Source organism: Tinamus guttatus, unplaced genomic scaffold, assembly GCF_059628265.1.
Source record: "Tinamus guttatus ecotype Peru unplaced genomic scaffold, ASM5962826v1 Tinamus_guttatus_pri_ptg000142l, whole genome shotgun sequence".
In the NCBI taxonomy this organism is placed as follows: Eukaryota; Metazoa; Chordata; class Aves; order Tinamiformes; family Tinamidae; genus Tinamus; species Tinamus guttatus.
Window position 1 is genome coordinate 809,559 of NW_028288676.1, and position 14,101 is coordinate 823,659.

The 14,101-nt window shown below is 36.4% G+C and overlaps 1 protein-coding gene across 1 annotated transcript in view; it reads left to right on the forward strand.

Moving 5' to 3' along the window:
* The window catches only part of TLE1 (TLE family member 1, transcriptional corepressor), a 45,820-nt gene extending 33,275 nt beyond the window's left edge, over positions 1-12,545 (forward strand). The window contains exons 11-16 of the mRNA XM_088522006.1: positions 6,262-6,511; positions 8,329-8,576; positions 10,022-10,169; positions 10,540-10,690; positions 11,120-11,196; positions 11,350-12,545. Coding sequence (XP_088378132.1) covers positions 6,262-6,511; positions 8,329-8,576; positions 10,022-10,169; positions 10,540-10,690; positions 11,120-11,196; positions 11,350-11,457 — 982 coding nt within the window. The 3' untranslated portion in view covers positions 11,458-12,545. The remainder of the gene's footprint in view (positions 1-6,261; positions 6,512-8,328; positions 8,577-10,021; positions 10,170-10,539; positions 10,691-11,119; positions 11,197-11,349) is intronic.
* The last annotated feature ends 1,556 nt before the right edge of the window (positions 12,546-14,101 follow it).

Sequence of the window (14,101 nt, forward strand, 5' to 3'; positions counted from 1 at the left end):
GTGTTCTCACTGTTATCCACCATGATTCTGAGAACAGACTTAGCGCTCTGTTAGCAGTGTGGGAAACCTGTTAAATCTAAATTTACTTAAAAGCTGGTACTATGTTGATGGGGTTACTGAAGTGAAGGGTCTGTGACTTGGTGGTAGGTATCAGATGGTGATATGTGTAAATTTAGTACACCAAGGAACCTGCATTGTCCTGAATACAGGTTCTCTCTATTAAGGGTCAAGCACCTTCTTGATTTGGAATGCTTATTTAAAATATTTCTGGAGATGAAAATATCCCTTGCCTGTAATTTTTTTTTTACTTTTAAAGCAGTGTATTCACAAACCTTCAATATTTTTTATTTCATTAGTAATACCAGCAATAAGATATTTTAAAAGCAAAACCTATTTTTGTTCAGTCAGAACTCCTGAGGAAGGAGGAGGAGCTTTAGCTGTTGAGCTATTGAAGGCACAATAGCAGTGAATTCCTATGGTTATATTTTGTATTCTGATATTTCATATCTAATTTTGTCTGTTTTGTTTAAGTAGTCTGTATTCATACTGCTTTTTAGATCATTTACTTTGGTGTTTCCCTACTCTTTACTTGATTTGATATCTTAAGTAATTCATAGTCATGTTACTTGGATTCACTCAGTCTTTTCTTTATGAAACCACTTCCTTGCATGGCTTAGCTATGAGATAAACCTAAAATGCCAGATGCTGATCTCTTACCTTCCTGTTGGCAATTTTGGAAGTGCCTTTATTTTAGTTCTGTTTGACTGCAGTTTCCTGGATGATGTATACTACTTGCAGCATCTTTGAAAGTGTCTCTTACTCACATAAAGAAAGTCTCCTTTATTAGCCATGCAATTTACATCTGTTAAGGTCAGGCACACTAAAGGGGAATTCTTGTTTTACTTCCAAAATATTATTATCCTAAACACCAGTTAATTTGCTACATTGAATTTGTTGTTACTGAGATTTGGAGTTTTGGTTTGAGTCTTGTGGTAGTATAAAGAGAAGTTTTTGGTAGAGGTTGAGCTGCTCCTGGCCCTGAGACCACTCCAAGATTTTCTCAGTTTTTTGGAAGGCTGGCAGTGACAGCATCTTTTCTTAGGCAGTACCTGTTGTGAAAGAACTTGAAGACACCTGCAAGAAAGAAACGGACGTTTTGGGGATTATTTTTTTGGGAAAAAAAAAAAAGTTTAATCTAGATATCTTCAAAACCTGCCTCAATGCCACCCCTGTGCCACATGCCCTAGGTGTCCCTGCTGGAGCAGGGGGGTTGGACTAGATGATCTGTAGAGGTCTTAACCATGCTGTGATTCTGTGTGATTCTGTGATTAAACTATTGAATGCTGGCAGTATGTGCCTTCTGATTGCTGCAAGTTGTTATGTTTTTTCACTCAGAATTGCTTCTAAGACCTTAAGGTTCCCCGTTTCCAAAGAAATGGCGTTTCTGATAGCACACAGTTTTCTTTAATCCCTCTATATTCCAAGATCTTTGTAAATGAGTAGATTGTTAGAAAAACGAGTAGTCTGTTGGACCTGTTTTTGCTTATGTATTGCTTCTTATCATGGGAATTTTGTCTGAAAAGCTTGTCTGTCACTTTCTTTGTTTGGAACTTAACTAATGTTAAGTTTCTAAATGTGATTCTGACAACTTTTCTCTCTTGGGACCCTAACCTTGTTAGTCCTTAGTAGTACAGAGGGAGTTGAGCAATCATGCAGCAATTTAAAAAGCTAAACCAGTTCTTGTTTGTACAAATGAGCTAACCTTGGCATTTTTGTAAGGATTTTCCTTGAGGCTATTCAGGATTTCGATATTACTTTGATAGCTTTGTGTACACACAATCTAGTTTTCTGTCTTCAGTTGCTGTTAATGCCTGTTGCTGTTTGATAAATCTCTTCTTGATTATCACTAATTCTTTAACAGTCTTGGTTGGCATGCTTGGGTTCATATTTCGGGTCATGGACAGCTCTCTTTTGAAGATGCTGTGTGGTCTTACCCTTTCCTCTCATCTATTGTTCAGGAGTAGCTTCGGTGGACAGGGACTCTATATATGTCTGCATGAATATGCATAAAGTGTGTTTTAATTAATATCTTATGCTAGAGTAATGTTCTTGTGGATTTCTCTATGATACAAACCACCAGCTAAAATTCCCATTCAGTTCACGTATTCCAGTTCAGTTCAGAGTAACATATTTTTCCCCTTCCCCTGTCCCTGGATAGCATGATCGTATGCCGTTTATGAAGTTACATAGATTTGTTAGTCCTGTATAAATACTTTGTTCACTAACTGTTGACATTCTGCTCTATACAGTAAAACTGCATATTCGAATATTCAAGGATATGCAATGTTTGTTGTGATAACTCTAACCAAAAATAAACTGACCTGAAAGTAAAATGTAGTCATCAACAGAAGGAACCGTCTGCTTTTATGTTTTACAGTTTGGATATTTCTGTGCTAACATAGGAATTTTGTTTGAATTGAAGGGATGATGTGGAAGCTGGAATTTTTTGTTTGTTTGTTTTGATCACATGGTGCTTTAAGAACTGCATATATTGCATCACTATGCAATATATTGCACTCAGGGAAGCTAAAAGGTAGGTAGGTTGGTCAATTTACTGTATTCTTGAGGAATAAATTCATGTGGAAGACTGTTTTGTTTCTCCTTAAAGAGGAGAAAGCTATTCTGAACTTTTCTCAGATGTCTTACTTTTGCCTCAGATGTCATGCGTTTGAATTTGAGAGTTGAAGAATCATATTACCAGATTTAAGCTAGTAAATGGAGTTGCTTTCTAGTCTTACAAAATGTTTCTAGTTTTACAACCTACTACGTTGTTGTAGAAACTTTGCCACTTTTCGGTGCTTCTGTGATACAGAAGAAGAAAAATAAGTTGGGATGCAATAGAGCAAAAGAAGAATGGATCATAAAGCCTGCCTTTATTCGGAGGGGATGTAGAGGAGACAATATACAGAGAATATATTTCTCAGCATCCCCCAAAATAAGAGACATGTAAATTTGTCTTGTACTTATTCTGTTCTGGTCTGAACTTTCTTATCCTTTGTTTGTTCTTAAGGTGCAGTTCTTAGGCATTATTTAAATATTCTCAATATATACAGTTTGTTACAAGTGTTAATATAATCACTGGGTAATATATATTTAGTGCCTTTCACATGAGCTTCAAATGACATTGCATAAGGACTCTCTGTTTGCTGTGTTTGTTAATGGTTTCTACTATGTTAACATAGTCCCTCCCCCAACATGAGGAGGGACTATGTTAATATATTAGAAACCATTTAACCAAAGGTAGAGAATTATGGTCATCTGCTACTGACAGAGTACTGTGGACAAAAAAACATTTTTTGGCATAAACTGTCAGTCCTATAAGATCCTCTTAAAAGGACAAAAATATGATATAGTTTTGTGGTGTTAAGAAATTAAAATGTGCATAGCAGTTTGAGGAGGAGGAAGGCTGTGAGGTCAAGGGGTGACTGATGAGAAATCTTCAAGTTAGGCTCCAGAGTACTCAAGAACATATTAAATTTAACTAAATATTGGCCCCTTTAGATCGGACAACCAAAAAAAAATACATGCATTGGTGTGAAAGTGTTGAGCCTATGAATGTCTTTAGTGCATTAAAAATTGAATCATTTCTCAGTCATACATATGCACCTTAATATACTTTAGTATGATTCTGGAAATATTGTTCTCTTCAGAAGCTGAGGGCCAGACAGTCTGGTGTGGTGATCTGATGGAGGGGGTAGCCTAGAGTGACAGAGAGTGATGGAGCTACAAATAATTGTTTGCACTGCTGCCGCAAGTACTGCATTCTTCTGAAGATGGAAGCTATCTAAGCAGTGGCAAGTAATACAAGATTTTTCAAAGAAAAAGGTGAAAGTGGCACATGTTAACAGGGTTTGTGTTAGCCTACCATGCCACTTACCTTCAAGCAAACAGGAGTAATTATATATAATCACACGTTGAATAGCGCATACCTAACAAGCATATACATGCTTAAAATACATTGGGTTGAATTACTGGTGCTACAGAGCAGAAAAGTTCTCATAATTTTACATATCATGAAGTACTTGAAAAATACTTCATTTTCTTCCTCCCATTCCAGCTAAGAACTGAGAAGCTACTCATGTATACACAGAGAAGTTTTTCAAACTATTTAATATTAACTCTTGAATATATTAAGATTTCTTAAAATATTGTGAATTGAAAGCACCTTTAAGGTATAACCTTTTATAATACGTTATTTAAAAAAAAAAGTGTGCAGGTGAATTATCTATTATGATGGGAAAAATTGCTTAATCCTTGCTTAATTTTTTTTCATCTGCCAGTAATTAAAGACATGGTGAGACTTCAAAGTTGTGTGGTTCTGTATACTGCTATTGCTAGCAAATATTCTGCAGCTGGCTTTGATCTGAAGTCTGGATGGGCTGATGGTTTCCAGCTTCTTGCGTGCAGTGCCTTTGTAGTTGGATTCTGTACCTGGACCAGAGCTATTCAGCCTTGAGCAATCTCATTGCCACTCTTCTTCTGCCTCCTCTCCCATCCTTTGTCTCATCTATTTAATGAATAACTGCTTTGAGACAGTTTTATTTCTACCCTTCTTCATGAGAATGATACAGATTTCTAGTGTAGCTTTTATCATTACAGTAATTCTGTATCCTAAAGAAAGGAAAGGATCCCATGGGAAGAAATACATTTGATATGCTGCAAAGATCACGAGGGAGTGAATTTTGTGCTTCCTTTCTTATCTTGCATTTCCTTTTCCTTTTATTTGTCATCCTTTACTCTTACTCATCCTCCATTCTGAATGCTCTCTGAGCATGTTTTCAGTTCACATGTCCCACCATGAAACAGAAATGATGTTCAGGAATTGCGTGTGCAAGCACTCTTCTTTTCTTCTCTGTCGTTAATAGCAGTGACTTTTCATCCTCAGCCTTTTCTCCTTCTCTACTGACAGAACAGTGATACTGCGTGGAGCAACTGTCTCTTTTTTCTTTCATATGAAAAAAGAGTAGAGTAAGCCCTCTCTGCTTTCTTCTAAGTCCTTTTAAGGACTTTAAGGAACATCTTCTGTTCAGCTCTGCTTCTGGGTACATTCAGCTGGAAAGCACCCCAGGTGTACATTGTGATGTCTGCTACAGACTGGGGATCCGTGCTCATTCTGTTCTTCCAAAATGTGCAATATCTGTGAATGTGCAATAAAATACTTCGAAAATATTCAGAAAGAGTGAAGTTGAACCATCTCCTGTTGGGTCTAGGGGAGACTGATGCATTGCTAGATTTTGACTTGAGTAACAACAACTTAAGATTGCTAGGGAAGGTGCACTTGGGGAAAAAAATAATTCTGAACAGAAGAATATATTAGAAAATTAAAGTCCAAAGTATTAGAAAATCAAAGCGTAGCTTAGCGGCAAAAGAGTTCACATCTTGCCCGTTTTATTTACTTTTTGCTTTTGAACAATGCTGCAAAAGTAACAGCATTGCTTAAAAATATGAACCAGGTATGCACTAAAAAGTAATAAGCAAATCTTGCTGTTGTAAGAAACAACAGGGTTTTTGGAGTATATTTTCATTATTTAAAATCCCTAAACTTGAAACCTTCATTAGTTGCTATTTGTGCCATAGTCCTTGAGGAGAGCTCAGTTTATATTGTTATTTTATTTAGTGCTGGCATTCATCTTCTTAACCCTTAGTTTCCATATACTTGTGATCACAGCATGAGTACAGAATAAGTTGTACAGAATAAGTTGTTACACAAGTGCTAAAAATACTTGGGAAACTGAGTCTTTCAGTTTTTCCAAAATCCTTATTCAGGAAACCATAGTTAAGAGAAGATGGTATCAGTCTTCTAATGAAAGGGGTGGGTGTGTGCACACATTCTACCTGTTTATGTTTTCTGTTTGAAGTGCTAGTTCCCAACTCAAAGGAGATACATGTGAGCATAGCTAATGCTGATAATAAAGGCAAGGTGCAGAAACAGGTTGAGCGCAAGTTTAATTTTTTCTGTGCACAGGAGTTAGTTCTACTGGTAGCCAATAGATGCAAGTCCCATGGAAGAAGTCCGCAAATGCAGTGGCTGTTTAGGGTTGAGCCTGCACTACTTCATGCTGTAGCTTTGATTTTTATGTGGAAAAAAAGATTGGTAAAGAAAGCAATTGCAAAATACTATGTTGTTGTTATGCATTTTAGCAGCCTAACTGCTTGATATTTCTTTTCTTTTCCTCTCTCTTATTTTCTTCCCCACAAAAGAGCATACTCCTTTCACGTTACCGCAGATGGTCAGATGCAGCCTGTACCCTTCCCTCCTGATGCCCTCATCGGTCCAGGAATCCCTCGCCATGCCCGTCAGATCAACACTCTGAACCACGGGGAAGTCGTGTGTGCAGTTACTATCAGCAACCCCACGAGACACGTGTACACGGGTGGGAAGGGGTGCGTCAAAGTCTGGGATATCAGCCAGCCTGGCAACAAGAGCCCTGTCTCTCAGCTGGACTGCCTGGTAAGTGAATAGGAACTTATTCACAAGGGTAACTTCTCCTTGGAGATCAATAAGGAAATAGCTGTCCTTGTCTGGATTTTATTCAAGGAAATAGCAGGCGGTTCTGTTTCCTGCTTTATCCATCATTTTCTTTTTACTAAACAGGTGGTGTTACAGTGGAAGAATCCTGATTTGTTTAGGGATAAATATTGTCATTAAAGGTCAAATTATATGTTAGTTAGGACTTCTGAGCAAACAATGTTCCTGTGTGTATGTTTGTGGGTATGTGGGATGTGTGGGTACATGTGTTGTGTGTGTAGGGGATATCTTTTTGCCTCTTTAGTCATGTTCATGTTTTTCCTACTGCATAAGTTTAAAAGGAATATAGCCAAGCTAATACAGAACTGCACAAAACACTTCAAGGTTTTTAACTCGTGAGAAGTGCCTTTTTAAGGAGATAGCAATTATATAAGGAAATAATATGTCGAGTATCAAGATCACTTCAAGTTTTAGAATCATAGAATCTCATAGAATCATTATGGTTGGAAAAGACCTTCAAGATATTTGAGTCCAACATTTTCATTGCTCTTGTGAATATTAGGCATTTTGTTTGTTTTCACCTCTGTTGGTTACCAAACAGAATGGAGTAGTAGGCTAGTCAGCTGAGAATTCACTGATCCTTAATAAAGGTTTCTTCTGGAACTAGAACTAGTATTTGGAATGAACCCAATATGTGAAATATTAACTGAGAAGAATTAATATCATAAAAGCCCAGCAATATCTATTTTGAATGAAATAATATTAGTTAAAATATTAATCAAAATAAATGTGTTTTCTAAGTCTTTGCTCTTTCTTTGCTGTTGTGCCTGGGTCAGCTGTCTAGTAGTAAAAGTATGGCTGAATATGTATTCTGTTTTTGTGGAACATGCATTTGTCTGGATGCAATAGTCTTAGCTGCTTTCATTTAAGCCATGAAGCTTTGTGGCTGTCAGTTACTCAGCAGCATTTCTACCACAGGTTATTGTTCCTTCAGCGTAATAAGAAAATGTAAAACAAGTTTTGAACTTTTACAGTATTTTTTTGTTTTGAGTTACAGATCTTATTCTTCTATCTTCTGAAGAACTCTCCCATATTAATTTGGCAGCTCATATAAAGAAATTGACATCCAGTACACTTATGGAGTCAAGTGTGTAATGAGTGAAGGCTGAATTTTTTTCCACCTTCAAATCCCTATAGTACTTCTATTTCAGCGATTGTATCATAAATGTGAAAATATTAACATGAATACAATGCTCAACATGCTCAACAATAAAGGTTCAGTAAAATTCCTTGTTAAGACAAAAAGCAAAATCAAAAAAAAACCCAATATTTTTACTCAATTCTGAATGTAAAATGGTGTTTAAAGAAAAGCTCCAAAACCTCAAAAGCATGAGACTTGCAGTTTTTTCGTAAGTGGTTTCTTAAATACCAAATTGAGAGTTCTTTTGCTTTTTTGAAAATACCCCTGTGGTGTAGGTGATTCTGGCTGACGAAGTGCATACATGCACAAATGTAGGTTTACTTTGGCTCTGTCTTCTGTAACAACAAGGAGGCATTGCCTTTCATCAGGTTCAAAACAGAGCAGGCTGTGGCAATATAAATCCGTAGCATAATTTCTGCAGCTACAGTCTCTGGTTGGTGATGAGACAGTCGCTTGAAACCCTTTAGGGTCTGCTAGTTTCTTTTCTGTATTTTAGTACTGGAAAAGTAGTCTACTATTTAAAATTTGGATGAAGTCAGAGTTATATGAGTGGTCAGTACCAGCAGGCATGTGTTAAGTGTTGATTTGTGTTGTACAGAACAGAGATAACTACATCCGCTCTTGTAAATTGCTGCCTGATGGATGCACCCTCATAGTTGGTGGGGAAGCCAGCACATTGTCCATATGGGACCTGGCAGCACCAACTCCTCGTATAAAAGCAGAACTGACATCTTCAGCCCCTGCCTGCTATGCTCTGGCTATCAGCCCTGACTCCAAGGTGTGCTTTTCCTGCTGCAGTGATGGGAACATAGCAGTGTGGGATCTGCACAATCAGACATTGGTCAGGTGAGTCATTACTTGTTTACACAATACTTTAATAAAAGTTACTCTTTGGACGGCTAGATAAATATTTATTTCCCTGTATAATGGTTCATGACAGCAAAGTAAATAGTATTTCTTATGCAAAGAATGCAGTTTGAACCTGAATTGGGTAGCAGCTAGATTTAGTAGCTTCAGTCTAGTCCATTTTCCAGAACATAAAGGGCTGTTCTGTAATCTGTTGAAATCATTGTAGAAATTGGTAGGAAAATGCCATTTCTTCTTTTGTCTCGTCTTAAACCTTCTTCAGTAAGAAAGTTTTCAGTACTTGTTTAGTGATGATAAATAATAACCCGCAAAAAGTAACTGAGAGCGCAGATTCTTCCAATTCTTTAGGAAAGCATAAGGGACTGATATTTCATTATTCATGGGAAACATATTTGCTTTTTCATTTTCAGAGAATTCAGTCTTTAAATGTTACAAAATGGGTCGCAGAGAGTGTGATCGATGTCTAGCATTAAGATTACTTTTGAAATCTCTTTGGTTAAACCTTTGATTAACAAATATCTTAAAATAAGATTGAAATGTCTGGCTGGGCAATATTCAGTGATAGTATTATGAATGAGGAAGAAAGATTGGGCTATGTGTGAAGTGCCTCACAGCAACTAATTCTAAAAGATGCAATATACCTGAAAGATATATTTTGATTTATGCTTACCAAAGTTGTGATTATTTAGAATAATATGAGAAAGGAAGATCTGAATTGGGAAAGGCTGTGTTTTTATTAGAAAGCTTCAAATATATAGACTGCTTTGTCTGCTGTGTTTCAGTTGGATCTCCTGTATATCAATAACTAGCCTAAATATATGTAGTGAGATTCATATTCATGTGCATGAAAAGTCTTCTGACAAAGGATGAAGGAAAGTTTGAGTTAACCTTTTCATTTCTGAAAGCGAGGAATTCCTAATGAGAAGGTTTTAAAACAAAAGGCACTGTTTAGCTATTTTGTTCATCTCCTGCCAAAGAGAATGAAACTTTCCTTATCCAATAGTGCTTGCTCTTAAATACACGAATCCCTTCTCCTGCTAGTTATTTAATCATCTTAACTCATAGCTAAAGAAAAATCCAGAAACACTTTTTTAAAATTGGAGGATTTATTTTTTCCCTCAGCACTTCTTTTATTTTAGAGTTGTTTACCAGTACTTTCAAGTATAGAAGGTATGCTTCTTTTTTAGATCTGATAGGAAGTGTTTGAGTTTGTCTGGCTAGGTGTGATGCAATTCACTTCTAGCACCTGGAACATGTTTTTGTAATACTGTTGTATTTCATACCCAGTCAGAGGGAGGGGCTGATTTTTCCCCATCAGCAGTCACAGAAGAGATGACACAGAGAAAGCCCAAAACTAACACTACAACAGTGTTTACCTTGAGCTCTGGCAGGAAATCATTATTCAATCTGGTTTGTTTTATCAGGCAATTCCAGGGCCACACAGATGGAGCCAGCTGTATTGACATTTCTAATGACGGTACCAAGCTCTGGACGGGAGGTTTGGACAACACTGTCAGATCCTGGGACTTGAGAGAGGGGAGACAGCTACAACAGCATGACTTCACATCACAGGTAACTGCATTTTGCTACAACTTGAAGGAAAAAGAAAAAAATATATTTGTTTAAGATGCTAGTTGAGAACTGAGCACAGTACAACTGGGAAACTGTCCCTTCTGTTTGTTTTGGCTGTGCGTAACACAATATTTTTGAGCTTTCATGTATTTATTTTCTGGAACGATATGATAGCTTGAGTGACATTGCTCTCTTTCCCTAGCTTTTCAGAAGTTAATAAGTAAAAACAGAGGTTATTTAATCACTTGAATTCTGTACAGCAGTCTTGCTATTGAACTACGTAAATTTTATTTAGTTCTTCCCTCTTTGCCTCTGCCAATTCATTTAACTATTGTAAGAAAAATAATTTAACACTGTTTGATTTTCACAGATATTTTCCCTTGGTTATTGTCCTACTGGTGAATGGCTAGCTGTGGGAATGGAGAGCAGTAATGTAGAAGTGCTGCATGTAAATAAACCAGACAAGTATCAACTGCACCTTCACGAGAGCTGTGTATTGTCCCTCAAGTTTGCTTACTGTGGTAAGTTACCCCAAAAGTAAGCTGGGAAATCAATCCTTTAATTCGTGCTTCCCTAGTTAATTATTATGTCATTATAAATTATTTAATGGTCAAAACTTATTTAATAAATGCTTCTTCATTTACAAATAAATATCTGTCTGCTTTATGAATACAAATGCTTATCTACAAACGACCATCTGATTATTTTAAGGCTGCTGGGAGGGTTGAGTGCTATGCAAAAAGCTATTTTCATGTAGTGAGTATGGGGGTACTTTAGTTTGTAACAGACAGCAGCAGCATCAGGTACCCACCCTGACTGTAAGCAAGAACACTGTGCTGATTAGTGGCGAGTGCTTTGTATAGTGGTGATTAGCCACTAACACAGTGTGTTGAAAACCCCAAATCTGCCAGGTGTCCACTTCATATGTTTTCATATGTTTTATATTATAGGTAAATGGTTTGTGAGTACTGGGAAAGATAACCTCCTTAATGCGTGGAGAACTCCTTATGGAGCTAGTATCTTCCAGGTAAGGATGATAATGCTTTTTAAGAAAAATCTAGATTGAGAGTACAAAAAGTGGCCTTGTCCCTTCATCTGTGTGGTTACCTAAAATGGGATGCAGAGATGAGGTTAACAAACTTTTTTTTAATGATGTCATTTATTTCTATTTTTCTTCTAGTCCAAAGAATCTTCATCAGTACTTAGCTGTGACATCTCTGTGGATGATAAATACATAGTCACTGGCTCTGGAGACAAAAAAGCTACAGTCTATGAAGTTATCTACTGAAAAATTTAATGGGGATATAACTTTTAAAAGTTGAACTGGGCCAAAATTGCTCTTAATTGTAGAAGTAGAAAGGTTTTGCCTTGTAAAAAGGAGCGAAAAATTGGGGATACAGACCTTGCCATGAAACTACTCCGATTATTCAAAAATAGAAGGCAACATCCAGCAACTAAATCTTGGCTACGTGGACCAAACAACACAAAGGCGAGCAGGACAGATGTAGCCTAGATTTTTGACATAGTTTTTAAAAAATGAATCTGCTGAAGAATGATGGAGCCTTTTATTTTTCTTTTTCTTTGTGACCTCATGCAAATCCTTCTCATTGCCTGAATTTGTGGGATTACATTCTGTTCCTTGCAGTTCAATTTGCATTCTGTCTTATGTAGAGCAGTGGTGTCGCGAATTAACTTGTTTCCTGGTTTTGCATCTTGTGATATGTTTTTGTATTTTGTTGAAGGTCAAACATTTGTATAAATTGTAAATATATTTAGTTTATTACGGTAAAGGCTTTAGTATCAACAACCAGTCTTTCCTTCCCCTGCCACTCCCTGCTTATTAAGTGATCTATTTAAAAACCTTTGGGGATAAAAAATTACCTTTTTATAAGCAAAAGCAAACACTATGTATAGTTTGAAAATGGTGTCTTATTCTTTATAGCTCTTCTTAGACTTCCTTACTGTACTTCAAAGTAGTCAATTGGTATATTAGAGTATAAAATCCAGTAGGTATTGTCTTGTGCTGCAGAAAACTTAAGAAGCAATTTTGTACTAATTTTAGTGTACATACAAAAAATGAACATTTCATAAAATTGTGCAGTTTATAAGTTTACTCTGTCCATTATATATTTTCATTGGTAGATATAGTAATATATGTGCTTGATCATAATTCATTTGCTCATCTCTCAAAAGAAGAGGTAATTGCACACACACACACACACACACACACTGAGCAGAATTCATGCAGGACTGCATTTCAACTAAGTACATCAGAGGTTTTATTAATTAAGAGAAGATTCCTATGATTAAACAAGGCTAGATAACTTGTGTCCTTCATGTTTTAGAGAATCTAATCAGTAGTTAAAGACCGTTTCCTTTCTAATGCCTTGTCTACACACTTGTCTCAAGTAAATTTGGCTAAATCACTAGCAGTGTGCGTTTTACAGAGGATCATTTAATGTTAAGTACTTGTGTGACTGCTTTCATTCAGAATTCATTCAGAAGTGAATTAACCTAAACTGCATTAAACTTATTAAACTTGATTCTTAATTTCTTGTGAGAATATAGACAAAGGTTTCTTTTTTTTTTTTTTAAACTAATCCACTCTTCAAATTTATTAATTTAATTGTACTGAGTGTCTCCATGTAGACAGGCAGTGTTGTGTCCCTTTTTCTATGGCACCAGTGTGGGACATCACTGAGAAACTAAACCAAGCAGCCAGTTAGCAAAACTAGAAGCCTGCAAATCATTTTTTGATGTATTTAAGAGGAGTGGATGGGGATAGAATATGTGCATTTATTCTAGTTATGTTGTTTTTTTGTTTTTCCAATTAATGGGTTCTACCACAGTGTACTAGACAAGTCTAGCTATTATCCTAGTGGAGACCATACATTTCCTAGATTCTGCAACTGAACTAGCATTTTTGTTGACAGTGGAGAGTACAGCTGCGTGGAAAGAAATCTTTGAACAAAGAGTTCAGATTACACAAACTGGCAGACAGGTTAAGATTATCTGTAAAGAACTGCGCTCTCATTTCCCTTAGTTTTTGACAGTGAGCTACATCCTTGACCTTTCAAAGACATGTAACCATGTAGAAGCCAATGTGACCAACAGATTCACTGACTTGCTATGGCAATTTTCCAGTTAGGGACAAATTTTCTCTCTGTTTTTTCTGCCTGAATGACTTTATTTTTTCACTTTACATGAGTATTTATTCTACAGAAACCATCTTATAGCACTCTAGGTAGAATTGTAGTAGCCTATAAGTATACATAACTTTACATTTGGAATGTGGAATGTTAACCGTTCCAGATGATCTAGTTTCGTAGATTCTACATTTAGTGTCTGTTCGTATGTATCTTTGTTGCTGCATCCTGAATGTGCATCTGTATGAAAATGACCTACCACCATGGTATGTGGGCATGCCTCTTCCTCAAGTACTGAAACAAAAAGCAGAACCATCTGGCTTTTCAGAAGAAATAATCATATTTGTTACACTGAAATACTGTAAAGTGGTATGCCATTTTGAATGAAAGTTTTAAAAATGTATACACTAGATTTCCTCATTTTTAGACTGTCCCTGTTTTCATATTGAAGAATATTCCAGACACCTGACTGTATTACCGATGATCAGTGACTTTGGTTAGCAACAGTAGCAAAGTCCAAGGAAAGCATTTGATGTGGCTCGGAACATCTGGATTTGTTCCAAACTGCACCCACGTTAGCTTTTATTTTGGCTTTCTTATCTGATTTTGAAGGATTTTTTTTTAAAAAAGTCACATACTTATATAATATAACTTTGGAAAAAGGATATGTGTATATAATAATTCCACAGTAAACTGCACTTTGGTAGTTATTAATAACTAAGACTAAATTCTTACTATTCAAGAGGTTCAGTATGATCAGGTCAAGAAAAATTATGAAGTATCTCT